Here is a 19,935-nt window from a genome sequence, read left to right as displayed (position 1 = left end):
AAAACGATACCTTTTCGAAAATTACGCTGTGATTTTTGTGGATGGAGCTGACCCGCAGTTTCTGAAGTTTGCAAGTCACTCTTGATTACCACTAGGAAGGTTCCTTATGGTTGATGATTTTTATCAGTCTGTTATTCATAAAATTTCGCTGTACTGTTTTGTTTCACTCTGTATATTGGCGATGTTGTGGAATGTAGGTTGCTCGGGTGCGCTGCTTGGTCTGTTCGCCGAGCTTGGCAGTTGGATTGCAAACGTTTCGTCACCAATTGGGGCGACACCGTCAGTGAAGGGTTGAGTGGCTGAATTCCTCCTCTTCTGCTTGTGATTATGTAGCTTCTAAACAGTAACTGGTAGTTCTGAAAACGGTCGTCGTATTGGTCTCCGACCTACAGACAACTCCACTGTGTTTGTATGGATCATTAGTCTGCTCACCATCTCATAAATGTGTCCTAAAGGCACCATCCAGTGTCCGATCCGTTAGAAGAAATACAACGTGCCTCATTATTTCTTTCCAAAATAGCATCACATGCGTTGTCCAGAAAGGTCATATTAGGAGAACCATCTCCGGATGTAACCGGATTACACAACTGACAATGGAATGACTGTTTCCGTTGGGGCAGATTTAACTTCAGTTGTCCTTGACAGATGGGTTTTATTTTTAGTACCACTTTTTGGCTCACTTACAACTTTCAAGGTGAGCTCTATGAACAGCCCGCGTTCGGCTGCACAGGACACGCCTGTATGCGTCAGTGTTCAATAAATCAACTGATTCGAACGTTCATTGACCTTCTGGTTTGGTTAAGCGCATCAGACTATTAAGTGGCTATCCAGATTCGGGGTCAAGGTATTACGAAAGTATGAAGAAAACTGTGGTCCACGAAAGGTCACAAGCACAAGTTAACTTTTTCACCTACTACCGATGACGTAATTTTCACTGACACAAACATCCATTTTGAAGTAAAGGTTTGGAAGAATCAGAGGTCAAGTTAGGAACCTTCGGAAATTAGGTTGAAACGAATTTACTGCTCAACTAGGCTGCCAATGTAGGTAAGGTAATTCTTTTTTTACAAAACCTCTGCATAATCCCAAGGGAATGTCTGACTACGCATGTGTTTAGAGACTTCATTTTAGTAATACGATAATCACAGGAACGGTGATCACAACCAGCTACAGTGTTATCAAGGCACTACGTAGAGTCGGTCAGCTTGAGCTAACTGGTGTCAACCATACTGGGAGATTGTGTAACCATAAGAATCCACCACAGGCCAATCACCAAGATGGTTAATGACAGAGCAGGCAAAGTAGAGCAAGAAACGCAAGTGTTCTGGGGAAGCAGAGTGGGATCGTCCAGTCCTTCGGCATGTACCTCGCGTCTACAAAGTGCGAACCTACAGTCTTTGAATATCCCCCCCCCAAAAAAAAAAATTCATAGAGAGACACTGGAAGATGTGGAACTCTGTATGAATCTCGGAAGTTGTATTAGCGACAGTGTGATAGGCAAAGTCAGCGCACCAGTGCCAAAGGTTAGAATAGCTTTCGCCAATTATCACCACGTGTGACGTCAGAAAAGCATATCACTGGGTGACAAAGGATGCATGTGATACAGTGTGTGTGGGCCTTGTTGGTGTGCGGCTATCAGACGTAGCACTTTGTCTTTCAAGGTACTATTAAGTAGGACAAATATTTTGAATCGAATTACCTTATTCATATCAAACAAAAATCGGGCAAACTGTGTAGTTGTCTATCACATGCAAATAAAAAACTAGCCCAGATTTTGTACACTACTAAAAATACAAGTAGTGGACGGCTCGTTAGATGGCATTGAGTGTTACACAAGTGGAATTTCCGAGTAGAATCGATCCAGAAAACTCACAGTAATATCAAGCCACCTCAAAGAAACAGTGAGTCAACTTACCTATGCCCACCATTTGGCTAACATACAAAAGTAACTAAAACCTGAAGGAGACCAGTCATAAAGCTGGTGAGAATTCTTCGGCCTTATGAGTAGATTCCCACACGAAAATATACTGCGATATCTCGATGTGGCTTCTGCGCAGTACATTCAGTTACAAAATATCACGAACGAGAGTTCAATCAGGATTTAGTTGCACCTACTGTGAAAAACGAATGTGTGCAAATTAGTGAATTTGTCTAACCGAAATCTGATAATGAATGACGAAAACGTTTGCCAACTTTGATGGTTTTTCTTAGCATTAGGGTCTCAGCGACTGACAGCTTGTACTCTGTTGTACTTTCAGCAGCCAGGCCTGCATCTATAAAAGAGTTCACCTAGGTCCTGTAACCGTATTTGATATTCACTTTACTCACACCCGAAGGCCAGATTTACCACACAAAAACCTATCGACCCGCAGCAGTTGACTGTGGGTAGTGAGAGAAATATAAGTAGTTTTTAACTGAGATTTCGTCTCGTAAATGAATCTAGTCTATATATCTTGTCTGAATAAGATTTCCTCGCAATGCTGGACGGCTGCTAGTGTAGGAACGCTTAAGTGCTCAAACTGATGGTCGGGAGATAGCGGTTTTCAAACTCCGTACTCGAGTTTCGTGAAAGGATTATTCCCAGCAAGGATAAAATGCATGCACAGCTTTTCGTCATATGCCCTCTTTACATACAGAACGAAATTGGAGATTTCCAAATATTTTCACATCACCAGCAATTAGGTTTTGTCTTGCGATTTGTGGTCACCATCATCTTCATCATCATGGGTGCACGTGGAATGAAATACTGCCAGGGCTCCGAAACTCAGATAGGAGGACGAATGACGTCCTCAAAAGCTCGCCCGCAAGACAGCGGTGCTTGGATGAAAATGCAAATACTTTAAAACTTTTAAATAATAAATTTCTACATGTTCCAACTCCTAACCTGGAGGGCCAGGTTCAGACTTCCGGCAAGGCAAAAACCTGGCACGAGAGGCTTGTGAGGGTCGCACGGATCAATTGGGGGGCCGCGAAGTCCAATCTCTTCCTGACGGAGATTTGTGGTTGGTGCTCGCGCGGACGCTTCAGACTTCCGGCAAATGACCAACCTGGCACGAGAGGCTTGTGAGGGTCGCACGGATCAATTGGGGGGCCACGAAGTCCAATCTCTTCCTGACGGAGATTTGTGGTTGGTGCTCGCGCGGACGCACTGCTGACCTTTCACGGTCGTTCGTTATGTTTGACTACGCGGGAGTTCCTTAAATGGACAGTCCAATGAATGCCTCTGAAATTATCGAAATCGGTCAGTGGTTGAGACATTTCTGCGTTTTAGCCGTCGCGGATACCATAATGAACAAATCGATGCATGCCTAACGCGCGAAACATGTTTAAAATCTGCACAAAGATGGCTCCAAATCGCGTAGAATTAGAACAGACCTGTGCTGTCATTTTTAGCCTCCACACGGTTTTCAAGCCAAACTACAGAACAGGATGACTCATTGGAAGGGCGCTGTCGCAAACTCATCAGATTTGGGACAGTACTACGATACTCGCGAGTGATTCGGCTGCACATCACAAGACCTGTGTCACAAAATCAGGGTGATTAGCTTATGTGAGAACAAAATGTTCTGCCAAGCTGCACTCATGCTGACGTCAGGATATTTATAATTAGCCTCCGCAAAAAACAGTTACTTTCCAGACAGAACGTACAACTCATAAGTTTATTGAAATACCCAATGAGCAGTGTGGCCTGCCAGGAACATTTCGAACATCGGACCAAGTAAAATATGAGACCAGCTTTGAACACCTAGCATTTCAGGCATGCTTTAATTGAGATTCCTCTCTATGTCAAATTAAATCTGCAAATGCGTGTAGCTCGCCAAATGCGCATACTTTGGTGTTCATTTCGAACATACAGTTCATGGAGGCAAAATCGATCAGCGGTTGTTCAAAAGCTTTCAGTAACCTTAAAATGTGCTGTGAAATTTCGAATGTCGCAATAAATGGAACATTTAGGGGTTCTTCTGCAGCATGGTCAACTAAAGAATATTATATAAACGACAGTTCCACTGGGGATCAAGCTGTGTCTTGATTTCACGCAAAATTAATTTTCAAGTGAGCGTATTTCTTATATTCACTTTTTCCTCGACAGTTTCACATTAATAATGGCTAAAAAACCTAGTATCTACAAGTGATATCTGCGTCAACATCCAGCCGAACTACAGATTTTTCGAGTGAAGAAACCGATTGGGTCTGACTGCTCTCTTTTGTTAATATCCGACCATCAAACGGTACACGGATGTCATGTCATTAGTCACGTGAAGAAGTCGAGGCACGTGACTTTCGAAAGTATCATCGATCTAAATTCTCCGCTTGTCATTCTCTCAGCTGAATTATGCTAAGCTAATCGTGATATGTTGAAGGAGCTTTGAGGAATGAGGTACTTTCCAAATGGTTAAATGTCGTTGATCGATTAGTGAACAAATTCTATTCCAATGCCTCACTGGATTTTTCGACTCGGTCGTTTGTTTCGCTTGAGAAGAAAACGTTTAGCAACCGAAGATCCTCCAAGCATTCATGAAGAACAGGTTCATCGTACCGTTGAACGTAAACCAATGAAGCAACTAAAAACCCTTGGTGATGTTGTTGATCATCTTGAAAACTCTGAAGATTTAGAGAAGAAAGAAATTGGACAGCCTCTATTAGGCAAAGAAATGACCGTGCGTACAGATAAAAAGGATCACAAACCCACATCTCTGCCAGTTTCCAGAGCTCTGTCCCTCACGCTTCCAGCAACCTGTGGGCACTTCGTCAGCTCAGACTGCTCTGTTGATAGTAAAATTTGGGAATTTACTCGACGAAGTCAAAATATTCCACAGCTGTTTGGCTCAGTTAAAGCCCATTCGGCTGAATCGATAAATGGTAGAAAGCCAGGCATAGAAAAAACAGCTACTTGGAGGCACAACTCGGATGTGACAACACAAAGAACTACCGAAGCTCCAACCATAAGCATAACCGAGTCTAGTCAGAAAAGTCCAAGGCCCAATTCGAGAGGAGAAATGCGTGAACCTTGGCCACAGCATACATTGCTTCACATTACTCCCGGGGGTGAGGTAAAGCACAGTCGACGACGTATATCTGAAGTATGTGACTCAGAAAAAGTTATTGAAGGTCCTGTGTCTATACTAGTAACGAAACCTCCACCAGAATCACACCGAAGTTTGGAAGACTTCATTGAAAGTCTGATCCCAGCAAATGATCCAGAAAAGCCCACCAGAATACCCCCATTAGATGCCAAGATGAATGTCATCAGAGTAGCACGAGACAGTCTGGTTACAAAATCAGAAGAACGCTCAATTCCGGCTATACCGGACACCATGGAAATAGAATCGGTCGAAGCTATGGATGCTTGTGCTACATCACCGATCATTCCGCTGGAAAGGATTGTGCCCGACAAGAATACCAAGAACGGAGACACGTCCACATCAGCTAGTTCCGAGCAGCAGCAAAGACAACAAATACAGAGTTCCAGCGACGGGTATGTGGAAAGGGATCCATCAAAAAATGAGATCAGAAGGATGAGACGACGAAGTAGGAAACTGAGAAGCACGAGGAAGCTGAAACGTCGACACCGAGCGTCCCAAACATCGGAGGAAGAGATGGAAGGTAATGAGCATGGGCGGTCACCTTCTACTGGTGCTTTGTCCAGTGGTAGTATGGATAGTGGGTGGTGTAGACAAGTTTGCGATAAAGACAGGATGATCAGAAAACTTTCCCGAACTGGTGAGCGCACGTGTGTTAGACGAACTTACGGATCGTGTCGCCGTTGTACTTTGAGAGCAGGCATTTTCGATTGTACTGATCGTACGGACCACTGCGCTGTAGTCCAAGATTTGCCGCTGGCATGCAGTCAAGGTGTGAGAATTAAAACAAATCAAGCAGATGTGATGCTCGAGGATCTTATCAGTAGCCTGGCTCGGGATGTGGCTGGTAGCATATTGTCCAGAGCCACTTATGCAAAATCGATCAGCTCTCGGACCCATCGGCGAACAGCTTTGCTATTAAGAGCTCTACTTGGTTGCCAATATCCTGGAACTCCGGACTCATCGAGCGCTAGTTTGTCTGTTTTGTCTAGTTCACAGAAATCGATATCTCACACGAATGATTAGAAACTTCTTGCCACAATTCAGCCTTTGTCGACCCGATTCTTACCCGGCTTTTGACCACAGGCAACCATACCAAAGTGATTTTTTTTTATTTTTGCACAACTGTTTGACTCGCCATTTTTGTCTCACTTCTTTAGCGATTGATTTCGTACACCTTCATTTTATGGCAGAATTATTTTATTTATACCGCTTTTCAGTTGAAGTGTTGAAGAAAGTGTTAGAGATAGACGAATTTCTGCGCATAACGTTTTTCTAGGCTTACTGACGTTTCTATTCGGTACAATTTTCTGCCATTCATAGGTAGTTGATATAAAAACATTACGGGAAGCTGGATAAAACTAACACTTGTCATGTGGTAACGATGGTAATATGCATGAAAAACTATCGTCATGTACCCAGTTCATAATGTACAGACTTTAGTCTGTGTACAATGCCGTCTGTTAAGCACGTGGAATGAGGGGTAGTCTGAAGATGTAGGTGATGCGTTTGTTTGCTTAGGGTTCTTGTTTTTTAATAGAGCCGATGGTGATGATGATGTTGATGGTGGAGAATCGCTGGAAATGAAGACGGTGGAGACCATGTTAGTTACAAGAATTTGGCGACCAAACGACTCACCTGGTGAGCGCTCACATGGCTGGCTGATGTTCTTCCCGAGGATCCTAGACAAATGTTCATAAGAGTGCGGGTAGACCACCGTTCATTCTATAGGTCTTTTATGCGTGAGCATCTCCATAGCTTCGCTGGATCTATGTTAATAGGAGCGCACGCTGACATGGCTTTGGAGCCTGCAAGACATAACATACAGTTAAAGCACTTGATTTTCCGTTTTCCTCTCAGTAAATTTGCTTTACGACTGACAAGACAATCAGCTTAAAATTCTGAACCCGGTGGGCTTAGTTTGTCGTCGCTGAAAAGTCAGAAACAGCAAACTGAGCAGCTTCGTTTGTGAGCTTGGGATTAAACGTACTTTGAAATAGGATTATATAGCCACCCCATCTTCAAGCATAAAGTTCATAATTTTTAAATTCAGAGGCCTGAGATCTCAAAATTAGCTAAGTCTAGTAGAAACATCCTACAGGTGAATGTCAGTTTTGTACCAAAACGAATAGTTAAAAAAATAACCCAAGTTAAGGGATAAAATTCAACTGCTGATTCAATTTTTGACCAGAAACGACTAGTTGCATGTCTGTCACCAAAAAGAAAACATAGGAAAAAACTAGAAATCACGGATGATTTTCCTTGTTTCTCTTATGCTACCTTGTCTAACCGATCTCACTGTAAACATTTCATATGAATTCAAAGTCAGGGGTTAATAATACAGATGATAACCACACTACAATGGTCCCCAGACCTGCTTCCCCAAATAAATGTCATACGTCAAGTTCAGAATGAATTCCCAGAAAAATTTTCCGGGCCACGTTACACCATGAGAATGTGGTTTACTTTCGGGTTTACCTGAATCGAATGCAATCATTTTTCCCAGCTGTCGCTGTTTCCTCTGCTTGTGCATTGGTAAAATCTGTATCCTTGCATTCGGACAGCTAGGTATGTGTGCGACAAGCCAGGAAGCCGTCACCTCAGTTTACACCCAATCAGGATAGACCGTCGACGTATATGCGTGTTTGCATGAGTCATGCAAATCACGTGCCGCACTTGGCCCATATTGGTATTGTGGTATCGACTGCCTTCACACGTGATCGCACGCCACTGGTACGATGTACTAACGTTCGCTTGGCCGGTCTGTGATGCTGGTGGATATAGGTTGACGCCTTTCGACTTAGCATTTGGATCGGGTACTGGCACATATGTGAACGAATTTCCTTAGATGTGAAGAAAAAAACAAACTGAAACTGTCAAGATTCGTTTTAATACCATCCGATGCAGCTAGTTAACAGCAGGACGAATCACTTGTGTTCATAAATTTTCCCTTTTCCCACCCACTAAACAGACATTCTGCTTTTCAAGGGAGAATGTGTAGACCATCACCATACACTAATAACTCAGTTGCAAGGCAGAGCCATTTACCCGCTAGGATTTCATCAAACCAGCCGTAAAAAGATTCCCGAAATTGGTGTCGACAAGAGGTCTATATTATTGAAACAACAAGAGGACTCTGTAAAACTTTGCTGACTTCAAGAGTCTAAAAATCCAAAAAAATATCAATAAAGATGTCTTTCCTTTTTTGTGAGTTTGTCGTAAACCATTTTACTAATCACTGAAAGAGCAGTTGCCCAGCTGAGTTTATGTTACCCAAAGCTCTCCCTTAACCTACGGGAAACAGAAATCCTCGGCGAATGAACATGTGGCGGTTGGAACCATTTTACTTCCGTACACATATTATTATACGAGAAACTGAACGAAACAGAGCTGCCAAAGCACGCATGTAGCGGTTATTTCCAAACGTTTTAAACGCTGACCATGTGACCTCTCTAGTGACCACATGCAAAATACAACCCTCATCGTCAGGGCATTGGTGAAGTAGCAAAATGCTACCAACACAAAGAAGGAGGTAAGAAAATTCTTATCCGAATTAATAGGCCTCTCAAAAAGGATCTCTTGGAGTATTACTAACCACTGTGTTGTGGGTGGATTTGAAAACAAAAGCAATATTTTTCAACGCAAGGTGACTGAACATTTAATTAGAAAAGCGATATCTGGTATCCTCGGGAAACTAACCCTACCCCCAGATGGCCAGATCAATACTGCCGGGTCTCGTTTGCAATCAGCCCTGATTTTACTGTGCGTGAAACACAATGCAGTCTCCATAGGGTAGGTCTGTGAAATAACTTCGCCAACAGAAGCTATCTGTGTCTATGTGCTGACTGGATTAAGTAAATCTGGGCATACTGGTAAGCGCGAATTGCACGCTGACAAGGCCATAGCAGGAACATAGAGGGACCTCCGCTGAATTCTTTCTAGACCTAAAACTTCACAAAAAGTAGCGAGATTTCAGCATCACCTAGGATTTAAGCCGATTTTTTGGTGGACAACTATTCAACATAGATAAAATATATCTTATTTGGCGTGTATACTTGGTAGTAAACATCTGCTTATAATGCATCTTGTGGGCTCAATCAATCAAGGTTTACAAAAAACTTATCGGTGAATTCGCTGTTCTTGCCACGCCACTGTTACTTCCTTTCGTACTAAGGAGGGAGGAAACTTGGCTTCTGGTAGCTCGCAAAGCCAGATATAACTAGATTTCGTTTAAACACAACTGTTGAACAAATGTGTGAATTGGGGGAAATTTCCTGCAATTTGGATTCAGGTGAAACACAAGGCTGACGAAAATACAGGGGATCTACCTACCTGATGAGTTCGAGGTGAAGAGTGAAAACGACTGTGGGCTGTTGAAGAGTTTACAGCATACTTGTGAGTAGTTTCCTTCAACATACCGATGACTTTCTTCGTTCTGGAGGACAGTCACAAAGCCGCTAGGTTGAATGCTTCAGACACTGATTCAAGCACCGTTTATCTATCGAGAAAGACACGGGTGCCATGTGTCTTCTACAGCAAACTTACGAGTAGCTTCCTTCATGAAAATATACTGCGATATCGCGAATATCGTACCAACTAAAACATGAGGCAGCCTGTATGTAGCACATTCAGGTGTAGAATATTATAAACGGGAGATTCAGTTGAGTCTCTCGTAAAAACCAAATTGATACGCAAATGAGTGTATTTCCCGAATTTATGGTTCTGTTTAAAAAGTCTTGCACTAAGTTCCGTTTAAATGCTATGGGGCAGAAATATCTAAAGTAAGAAAATTTTCACTTCCTGGAAAAAGTGTAAAGAGAGATATGAGTAACTAATCTCTGTTCATCTATAGGTGGAAATCTATGGTGTGAATAGAGTTCATTACCTCATGCCCGACTAGCAACGTCTGGTAACGATGTATTGATTTTTACGCGTGTGAGACACGTTGAATGCCATTTCATGTAACAGGTGCATTAACATGAGCGCTTTCTAGATGGAATGACGTAATTTGTCCGGCGAATACTACCTCATTTGCACTCTTTCTGGTGGCGCAGCAGCTAGGCACCGAAAGGTTGCTACAGCTGAATTCATGTTCGATCGTCTGCCGATGTGTGCCGATTTGCTATGGGGAATGAGCAAGAGTGATACTGAACTGGTGTTTTGCCGAGGCCACAGCGACGTTCATTGTTGCCTCTACAGTGCTGCGGGCACCAAACGCACATATGCGAAATGTGGTGCGCGAATCGGACGCTAAGATATGAGGATACAGTGGTGTTACACCAGGCTGAGCCATGGGTAATTATTCTTTGAAGCTGAATCATCCCTTTGGTAGCATTCTGAAATGCTGGGATTTTTTTATCGAGGAACGCCTATTGATTGTTGGGATTTCCATGAAACTTCTTGGTTCATTATCAAAGTGCTTTGCAGTCCAGCGGCAATGGACCAGAATGTTTTGCTAGTACAAAGCTCGCAGTTTGAACGGAAGATTTCCTTCCCTCCCCACCATCGACGCTGCGTTCGGTCCTTCCATGCAACCCAGCAGAAGCTACGAATCTGTTGCTGAACTTGGACAGGTTTCATCGACTGCGTCCTTCCGCAGCATGTTGTTTGTTCCAGTTTGCATAGTCTCTCTGTATCATCTCGCTAAGGCTAGCCGTTACACAGTGTATTTTGGATCGTCCAGCGTGACAGCACCTGTCATCGTTGCACCCGAGCGACAGAAAGCTTAAGTTCCTGGTCTTCATTTGTCTGCAACACTCACCGAACCAAGAAGGAAGTAATGTTGGAGCTCTCCAGCGATAGAACTCACACCAGACGTAGGTCTGTAGGTGTGTACATTCGTAAGAAGACTCAATGTACTGACTGGATGCTTGGAAATCTGAGCCAGCTCTTCGGGTTTCACGGAGTGCAGCGGTGTTACAGGTGCGAGTCTGAACTAACACTCGCACTACCAGTCCAACTATATCAGACAGCTGTACATGGAGCTGCTTCATGCATCACACAAACCGTAGAATCGTTTGAGAGGATAGTGTGAAGCACTTTCAGGGTGTGACACAAAGTCAAGTAAGTTAATTGTGGTTGGATTTTGAGAGAAGCACGCAAGGTTTATTGTCTGTTATTTTGGCCAATGAGTGTAACCGTCTCCAGGAGTGGAATGTCCGTAGTCAGTGGCCGAATTCAACATAACTTGCGTGGGGTTGGTCCGACCACTGCCTAATCCTGACCAGACATCCTTTTTACGGTAGCTGTCAGTTTTTTTTGCTGATTATTCGGCTCCTGGAAATGATCACGCCAAACGGCAAGCCCCATCATTTCAACATTGTGTTATTCCGTTCTATTACAACCAAACTAATCGTTTGACGGAACATTAAATCTTTTCGATTTTATCCTCACCGAATTTGGTGTGGACATTTTAGAGTAAATTAAATTGTCTAATTCGGGGCAGAACTAAGTTATACAGAAGCCTCTGAAGACAGATCGGATAGCTTCGAACTATGCCAAGCGTTAGCAATAACAGGATAGAACCAAACTTCCATGAGCACAATTCTAGAGGCTCGAACAGTACATACTTCGCAAAAGGAGGTTTCTTTCGCTTGATAACTGAGCCTTACCTGCAAGCAACTTGCTTGTTTGAAACTCAACATGCTAGGTTCACGAGATTTTAGCACGCAACATCTGTTGTTCATTCCAGATAACTTCACTTCTCTATTCATATCCCCTTTAATACCGTGAATGATCATCGGTAGAGTACAGTGAAGTTTACAATAAAAGGAAATTACAAATATCACTCTTCGTAATCAATGTAAAGTCTTACACATGCCCTTCTTTACCGGCTGACACTTGATGGACACTGGAATATGTGACCCGAGAAGACAATATATTTTCTTGATGAGTAACTTAACATGGTAAGCCTCCCTCTCTGTGTCTCCCCGTTCTAGCATGAAAGCCCTTTTTAGGCAATACGGATGTCTCAACGATGAGTTGTAGGAGAATAGCGAAGAGTCTGTCGGTTCGAGATATCTCTTATTGAGTAGTCCCTCATGGATTAGGTTCACCGTACATCTATGCGTAGGTTACTCTTATTTTATTTTATTACAAGCTCCGTTTTTCCTTGCAGAAGTAGGTGGGTCTTCTCAAACGCTGATCTACCAAGATGCTGTACTCTTTTTCCTCAAATTGCTCGAGATAGTTCACTGGTTAAGGCGCGAAACTACTCACCGGAGTCCATGGTTATAACCCAACCTCAGCATTCCGGCTGCTCCTGTCTAGACTTGGGTAACCTGAGATTATTTCAGCTTCCTTCGGGTGACATGGAAGTTATATCTACTGGAATCCTGATTTCACTCGCAGTGCTTACTTTATTGTAGTATTGTAACCAGTAAGCTTAGTACTTGGGTCCGGCGTACAAATGGCCTCAAAGCTGTAATCTCGGAAAACATCAAACGGGACCCCATACCAAGGACACGGTCTGACAGACTGGTTGCGACTGGAGCTTCTTGCGAAAAGATTCAGCAGATTCGCTATTCACTTGACATTTCGACAAAAATCTGGACCTGTCTGATGCTGAGTGTTTGAGTCTGTCTGTTGTATACGGCCCAGGTCTAGATCGATCGAAATGAGCGTGAACCTTGCCATCGGATGCTGTGCTTTGACAGGTGTGATTCCAGAATTCAGTTCATCCCCAAGCTCCATTGTGCCCATAGGCTTAAAAACAAACCGGAATCTGCCTGTGCTCTGAAAGGCACAACATTTCTTTCCATCAGTATGCTTACGCTCCCCATAAATTTTCAAAGGTGTTTTATGTCAGTGTCCTCTCAGCTGCTAAGCAGCACGCAAAATCGAAAGAACCGCATTGTGGAATAAATGGATCGAAGAGACTTTGGTAGAACCAAATTTAACAGTACAATCAAAGTATCTAAAGCATAAAGTTTATAAGTTTCCATGTGTAACCAAATTTGAAATAATCGAATGTCGAGGGGGAACCTATTTGAAATAGTTTACTGCAGCGGTCAAGGGAATAATTAATATCGGCTTCGCCGAATCGATAGGCGCTTACGCCTTCGCAGGGAGGAACGCTTCATCGGGGATTTTGAAAATGACCTTCCTGTTTGTATGACCTTTCCCATTACTCCAGGCGACAAGAAATCTGAAGATGGATAGTATTGTCGACGTTTACGAAACGGTAATAAAGCCGAGGCGAAATCCAGTACATCTTCCAAAGCGCCAAATATGGAATATGTCGAAGGTGGACGATAGCCCGCAGGAGATGTTTGTCTGCTGAATCGGAGAAGGTGGTCATCGGTTTGAATACATTTGTCTTGAGCTTGGTGTTGCACTTGGAAGGGGGGAGGTTCAACCCGTGGAGGGGTACAGTAAGGCTCCGCTTTAGCAGTGGAATTCAAACGGACAAATGATTCGTGGCAGCCTTCCGCAATGGGAAGCAATTTGGTAATAGAATGATCGTGACGGGGTATACTTGCACCGGAACGTTTTGAAGAGGGAAGCGAGGACCACTCAGGTTTCGAAAGTAAGTCAGACTCGTGACTCCTTTGAAAGGGTCCGTCATATCCTGAAGCATCCAACATAGTCCGCAACATGGTACTTCCGGCGGGTGAAGTAGTTAGTGGTGTAGCCTTCGGTACAGACAACGTATCCAGTCTCGGTGCGCTAAAGTCCCCTCCCGTAGGTTTAACTGGAGCAGTTGGATGAGATTCGGACAACCCTGTGGGTGTTGGTATTGATTTACATGAAATTTGTGTTGGCGAACGCTTTTCACTGGAAAAACAAGAGGCGGCATTCCCACCTGGTTTGCACTTTCCATTCAGCACTGATGTCAGAGGTCTACTGTCAGGATTGCTTTCAAGCGAAAATCCACGCCTTTGCAATATGTTCTCACGAAAATCCAAACGACCGAGATGATTTTCTGACTTCATCCTCTCAGCCACACATCTTAATGTCGGTAAATTTGGAGAAGGACAAATAATACTGTCGCAATCACCATTGTGTGTATAGTCTCGCAATAAGATAGATTCACCAGCATTCATTATCGGACCGGCAAGTTTGTCAACCCTGGATACTGGTGATCGACTTTGACCAATGATGAAATCTTCCGTTGGTGGAGGCAAAGGGATCGACAACAAGGATTCGGTTCTAAAGGTTGAATCCACACACTTTCTGCTTCCCGCCCTTCTGCCCTGCGATGACGTTGATAACTTGTTCCATCCAAACCCTGTTGTTGGTCGGACAGATTGCAGGCAGGAACTATGACTCCGGGTGGTTGATTGAGAGTAGTGAGGTAATACACCATTGTGCAGCAAAGGAATTTGTCTTGGGTGATCATAACATGAGGTTCTGTCCGAACTACAAAACATAACATTGATGGACAGCTTAGCTTCCTTAACCAGAGCTTGCTATACTGTTCATTTCTTGCGCATGTGTGGTCTGGACCCTGAGGCGGAATCACATGGGGTGGCGGAAAGCAAACTGACTGCACCAATCGTGTATTATTGATCGCTTTTTCAAAATGACAGGAGATTTCCTATCCAGCCATCATTAGATGATACTTGCGTAATGGCTTTCTCTTTTGCGCGACATTCCTCGATAGAAAACCGCATTAGCAATCAGAGTTTCCACAAACCAACAGTCAGGAAAGAGGTAGATTCAATTTGGAGCTGGGCTAGCAAGTCATACAATAGAAAGTCAACTTAATTTACCATAATCTCGTCCAAAGTTATACCCATTAGAAAGTTTGGATATAGGAGGATTTTGGATATACACATTTTTATGGATAAGTTAATAGTATTACTTCACAAAATACAGACGTTTAAAAAAGGTCATTCCCAGTTTCGTTTATTGCCGTGGAACAAGATCGTTTATCTGACGAGTTCATACTGAAATCATTTGATGGCAACGACCGCAATGTAGTAAATGAAATGAGTCAACCTATCCTGGCTCGAGATTGTCTTGAATCTCGCGCTATCTCTATTCACGGAATAATTACTCTTGTTCGACATCCTATCCCAGCTTGATTCCCTGTCAGTTCGACAACGGAACTGTGTTGCATCTGACCTATCCGGAAATTCTCAATGAATAATCGTATTATTCACACGACATCCGTATAGAATTACTTTTATACATGCGATCGTTTTTGTGAAGCGAAATTTTTAGACCAAGCCATGTTAGACACAAATCCTGAAGGAGGATATGATAGCTCTCCGTAATGATGTTTTGCAGATAGTTTTGACTGCCAATGCAACAAAACAAATCAGAGGGGTGGAGGTTTGCGTTGAGCTGTCATTAGGAATACTCAAATACCTTGAAGAATTCAGGTTCACAAAATGATGCGTTCAGGTTCATCTTCCCTCCTTCTCGATTTACGTGTAATGTAACCTGATGTGCCCCCTCCTGTACAGCGCTCTCGTTTGTCACAGTCCAGGACTGAACATCGCCAGCACTGAAATGTAATATGTAAGATCAGACGTTCATAGTCCGATCGCAGTGTATCAGTCGCACCCGATGTACTGGTAGCAAACAGGGAATTACTTGGCAGAAAATTGTTTATAAGACATAAAGCAAGAGAGACAGACTTATAAATAAGGGAAATGCACCGCACGGACTCGAATCTAAACAAGCACGTTAAACCAATCAAAGTGATATAGAAATCGTTACAGTTGGCGAAATAAGTTTGCCTTGTTGAAAGAGACTACGACTTTAGAAGAGTAGAAGATTCATCATCATCATCATTGTCAGCCATAAAGACCGCGTACTTGTCGTACAGTGGTTGTAGCTGCCACAGTTTCGTTCACCGATGATTTGGTGGGATAGGTAGCTGCCCATTGGAGGCAGGAGCTGATAAATTAGTGCGTAAGTACAGCACTGTAGGTGGGACTGTTGAAGGGGGGGTTGGGAAGGGAGCCATGCATTGAAGGCAATAGCTTGGATGAATGAGTGCAATTGAGAGCATGACTGGGCCATGGTTGACAATGTCTCCAACCACTGATATGGCTCGTCACAGGGTCCCCATCCAGGAAGACGGCAATGACCACCGCAAGAAGAAGAATAGAATCAAAGTCCATAGACATGCCAATGTCGATTCAGCCATCGGCTGCTTCCATAGGGATGGAACAGAACTGAAATTGTCACCGACTCGACAGACCAGCCTTCACTATAAGATCACACTATCAGATGTGGGTAGATTTGTGCCTCCGTCGTTTTATACTCATATTTGTAGCGGAAAACCTGGGGCCGGGAAAATTAAGTTAAAGTCAAACTCTGTTCCACGCTAATCGAGATTTGAACTGGTTTGTTTGTTGGGAATCTCGCAAAATCCATTGGTTTTTTTCAGTACTGATAGGCTTACTGTATTTGTTCCGATCTGGTTTTGTTCGGACAGCCCAGAAATTTGCACGCTGTGCGTCTCATCCGTAATCAGCAAAAGCTTTCCACTCATATCCAAGATTCACCAATTGCCCTGTTGTGACTATCGTTGCACCGGGCAGCTCCAATCCTTTCGGAAGCAAAAACTTATTCGGTTTTTGTTACGGAGTCAAGGCATTTGAGCATCGGTACACCAGTTTTCCCGGCTTCTTGTGACTAGGTTCATGTGAGTGTGAAACTCTTTGACCCAGTCTACACGAAAAAGCTGTGAAGTTGTCGTCCGAGCTGTTCACTAACCTTGGCATTTCCGTTTACATATAGGTTTCGCCAGCAGGGGATAACCTTTGGTTATGCTTGGCTTTTTGGATAGTTATTCCATCTGGTTGGTGAACTGACTTGTTCTGTCATTGGTCGGCGTATGGATGCAACGATGCTACTACTGATGGGGAGGCATGCGAGTAGTATGGTCTCTCGTAGATCCACTTTGCGTCTCTTGGAAAGTGAGATCATTTGCGGAATTTGTGGAGCCACTTTGTAAAATTTGCTTGGATTTGAGCAACAGTTAATCAATATTCAGGAAAGTTCGGAGATACGCATTCAAAGAGAAGATGGATATTCAGTTTCTGTACAAAAAAAGATGCAAATGAGGGTTTTGCTTCCCTGTTCATTTGTCTGTAACTGTTTAGTTAGCATTTTCTGATAAATAACTCCGCAGAAAAGGCCTTCTTCCTCGAATTTGACCTCCATGATCCGTACCCGGTGATTTTTTGCTCCGTCGATTTCATTGTTGGTGGACCGAGAAAGCACGTCACCACATAATCAATTCTTCCCTTACTTTCTGTCGCTCCACCCGGATCCCCATAATTCTCTGAACACTATGTCGTTCCAGCTCCAACATACGAGATCGAATATTTCATTGTTCTGAAGTGCACTTCGTCGCTGAAAACTTTCGAACACTTCAGTTTCCTTTGCGATAACTAATTAATTATTCGAGGCATGTTTTAGCAATCATCTTGTGGTCTGGTTTATTTCGAATCCGGCAGTCCGAAAAATGTTTAAGTTTACTTACAGAAGCACAGCTGCACACGCTCGCAATATTATAAAAGCACTCACCAGTGTCTAGAAATGTGAATCTCCGAAATTTATGCCTAAAAGTACGACTTGTACCTTGATTCAGGTCGGAAGTTACGGCAATTGAGTGAGAACGTCAGGACAGAGTTTGCTGGCATTCGATATTAGGGGCACCGACCAGCATCAGCTTGACTGTCAGGGTTACAGTCTACTGTGTTAGAAGAAGAATAGAATCAAAGTCCATAGACATGCCAATGTCGATTCAGCCATCGGCTGCTTCCATAGGGATGGAACAGAACTGAAATTGTCACCGACTCGACAGACCAGCCTTCACTATAAGATCACACTATCAGATGTGGGTAGATTTGTGCCTCCGTCGTTTTATACTCATATTTGTAGCGGAAAACCTGGGGCCGGGAAAATTAAGTTAAAGTCAAACTCTGTTCCACGCTAATCGAGATTTGAACTGGTTTGTTTGTTGGGAATCTCGCAAAATCCATTGGTTTTTTTCAGTACTGATAGGCTTACTGTATTTGTTCCGATCTGGTTTTGTTCGGACAGCCCAGAAATTTGCACGCTGTGCGTCTCATCCGTAATCAGCAAAAGCTTTCCACTCATATCCAAGATTCACCAATTGCCCTGTTGTGACTATCGTTGCACCGGGCAGCTCCAATCCTTTCGGAAGCAAAAACTTATTCGGTTTTTGTTACGGAGTCAAGGCATTTGAGCATCGGTACACCAGTTTTCCCGGCTTCTTGTGACTAGGTTCATGTGAGTGTGAAACTCTTTGACCCAGTCTACACGAAAAAGCTGTGAAGTTGTCGTCCGAGCTGTTCACTAACCTTGGCATTTCCGTTTACATATAGGTTTCGCCAGCAGGGGATAACCTTTGGTTATGCTTGGCTTTTTGGATAGTTATTCCATCTGGTTGGTGAACTGACTTGTTCTGTCATTGGTCGGCGTATGGATGCAACGATGCTACTACTGATGGGGAGGCATGCGAGTAGTATGGTCTCTCGTAGATCCACTTTGCGTCTCTTGGAAAGTGAGATCATTTGCGGAATTTGTGGAGCCACTTTGTAAAATTTGCTTGGATTTGAGCAACAGTTAATCAATATTCAGGAAAGTTCGGAGATACGCATTCAAAGAGAAGATGGATATTCAGTTTCTGTACAAAAAAAGATGCAAATGAGGGTTTTGCTTCCCTGTTCATTTGTCTGTAACTGTTTAGTTAGCATTTTCTGATAAATAACTCCGCAGAAAAGGCCTTCTTCCTCGAATTTGACCTCCATGATCCGTACCCGGTGATTTTTGCTCCGTCGATTTCATTGTTGGTGGACCGAGAAAGCACGTCACCACATAATCAATTCTTCCCTTACTTTCTGTCGCTCCACCCGGATCCCCATAATTCTCTGAACACTATGTCGTTCCAGCTCCAACATACGAGATCAAATATTTCATTGTTCTGAAGTGCACTTCGTCGCTGAAAACTTCCGAACACTTCAGTTTCCTTTGCGATAACTAATTAATTATTCGAGGCATGTTTTAGCAATCATCTTGTGGTCTGGTTTATTTCGAATCCGGCAGTCCGAAAAATGTTTAAGTTTACTTACAGAAGCACAGCTGCACACGCTCGCAATATTATAAAAGCACTCACCAGTGTCTAGAAATGTGAATCTCCGAAATTTATGCCTAAAAGTACGACTTGTACCTTGATTCAGGTCGGAAGTTACGGCAATTGAGTGAGAACGTCAGGACAGAGTTTGCTGGCATTCGATATTAGGGGCACCGACCAGCATCAGCTTGACTGTCAGGGTTACAGTCTACTGTGTTTGACCACAGTTGCTTCCGAAGCACCGCGCGAATCTGGTGAGAAAACCAGATCAGTAATGCTGACGTAGGCCAGATGGTTTTCGGGAAAGTTAATTCTCCTTCGTTATGTCAACTGGTCACACCCCACGGGTTAGGCTGTATACTTCGCAAGCCAGAGGAATGTTTGCCTCGTACAGCCCTCTTCGCAAAGCCTTGTACCAGATGATGACCAGTCCATGCTGATGCTCAGTGCCGAAGCATGGAAGTCCTTAGCAGTCGACTCCGTCGGTTGGTAAATGCCATACTCTGAAATGGGACCACTGGAAGAGAAGAACCAATGCCTAGTGCTGGGTGAGCCAAACCAGTCAACAGTGGTATTTCACGAAAACTATCACCTTCAGTGCAGAACTCTTATTTCCTGTCATATTGAACAAGCGGATTGATGTGTCGCCAATGCACAGATTGGAACGTCGCCTCCAAGGCGTGTTTCTTCTTGTCCTTGGTGAACGGAACTGCAGCAGCTGGAACCACTGTACTTCGGGGCACAGTTTCCGTCACGAAGAGACTGGACCTTAACGTGGTGTGACGGTCGGTT

General features: G+C 43.5%; 3 protein-coding genes across 3 annotated transcripts in view; 1 reads left to right on the top strand and 2 right to left on the bottom strand.

Moving 5' to 3' along the window:
• T265_02770 (hypothetical protein) overlaps window positions 1–12,773 on the bottom strand; it is a gene marked incomplete at both ends in the record, with an annotated part of 68,834 nt that extends 56,061 nt beyond the window's left edge. The window contains 3 exons of the mRNA XM_009167085.1: window positions 4,443–4,602; window positions 5,213–5,537; window positions 12,610–12,773. Of these exons, the coding sequence (XP_009165349.1) occupies window positions 4,443–4,602; window positions 5,213–5,537; window positions 12,610–12,773 (649 nt within the window). The remainder of the gene's footprint in view (window positions 1–4,442; window positions 4,603–5,212; window positions 5,538–12,609) is intronic.
• Window positions 4,434–6,107, top strand: T265_02767 (hypothetical protein; the record flags this gene model as incomplete). The annotated part of the gene is made up of 1 exon (XM_009167082.1): window positions 4,434–6,107. The coding sequence occupies one exon, from the start codon at window positions 4,434–4,436 to the stop codon at window positions 6,105–6,107; it is 1,674 nt and encodes a 557-aa protein (XP_009165346.1).
• A 329-nt stretch (window positions 12,774–13,102) lies between the features above and the next one.
• On the bottom strand, window positions 13,103–14,485 carry T265_02766 (hypothetical protein; the record flags this gene model as incomplete). The annotated part of the gene is made up of 1 exon (XM_009167081.1): window positions 13,103–14,485. One exon carries the CDS (start codon window positions 14,450–14,452, stop codon window positions 13,103–13,105), a length of 1,350 nt encoding a protein of 449 aa, XP_009165345.1.
• Window positions 14,486–19,935: the final 5,450 nt, after the last annotated feature.

This window comes from Opisthorchis viverrini (genome assembly GCF_000715545.1).
Source record: "Opisthorchis viverrini unplaced genomic scaffold opera_v5_35, whole genome shotgun sequence".
Lineage (NCBI taxonomy): Eukaryota > Metazoa > Platyhelminthes > Trematoda > Opisthorchiida > Opisthorchiidae > Opisthorchis > Opisthorchis viverrini.
The sequence above is the reverse complement of the archived record's forward strand: the minus strand, read 5'-3'. Positions and strand labels throughout refer to the sequence as shown.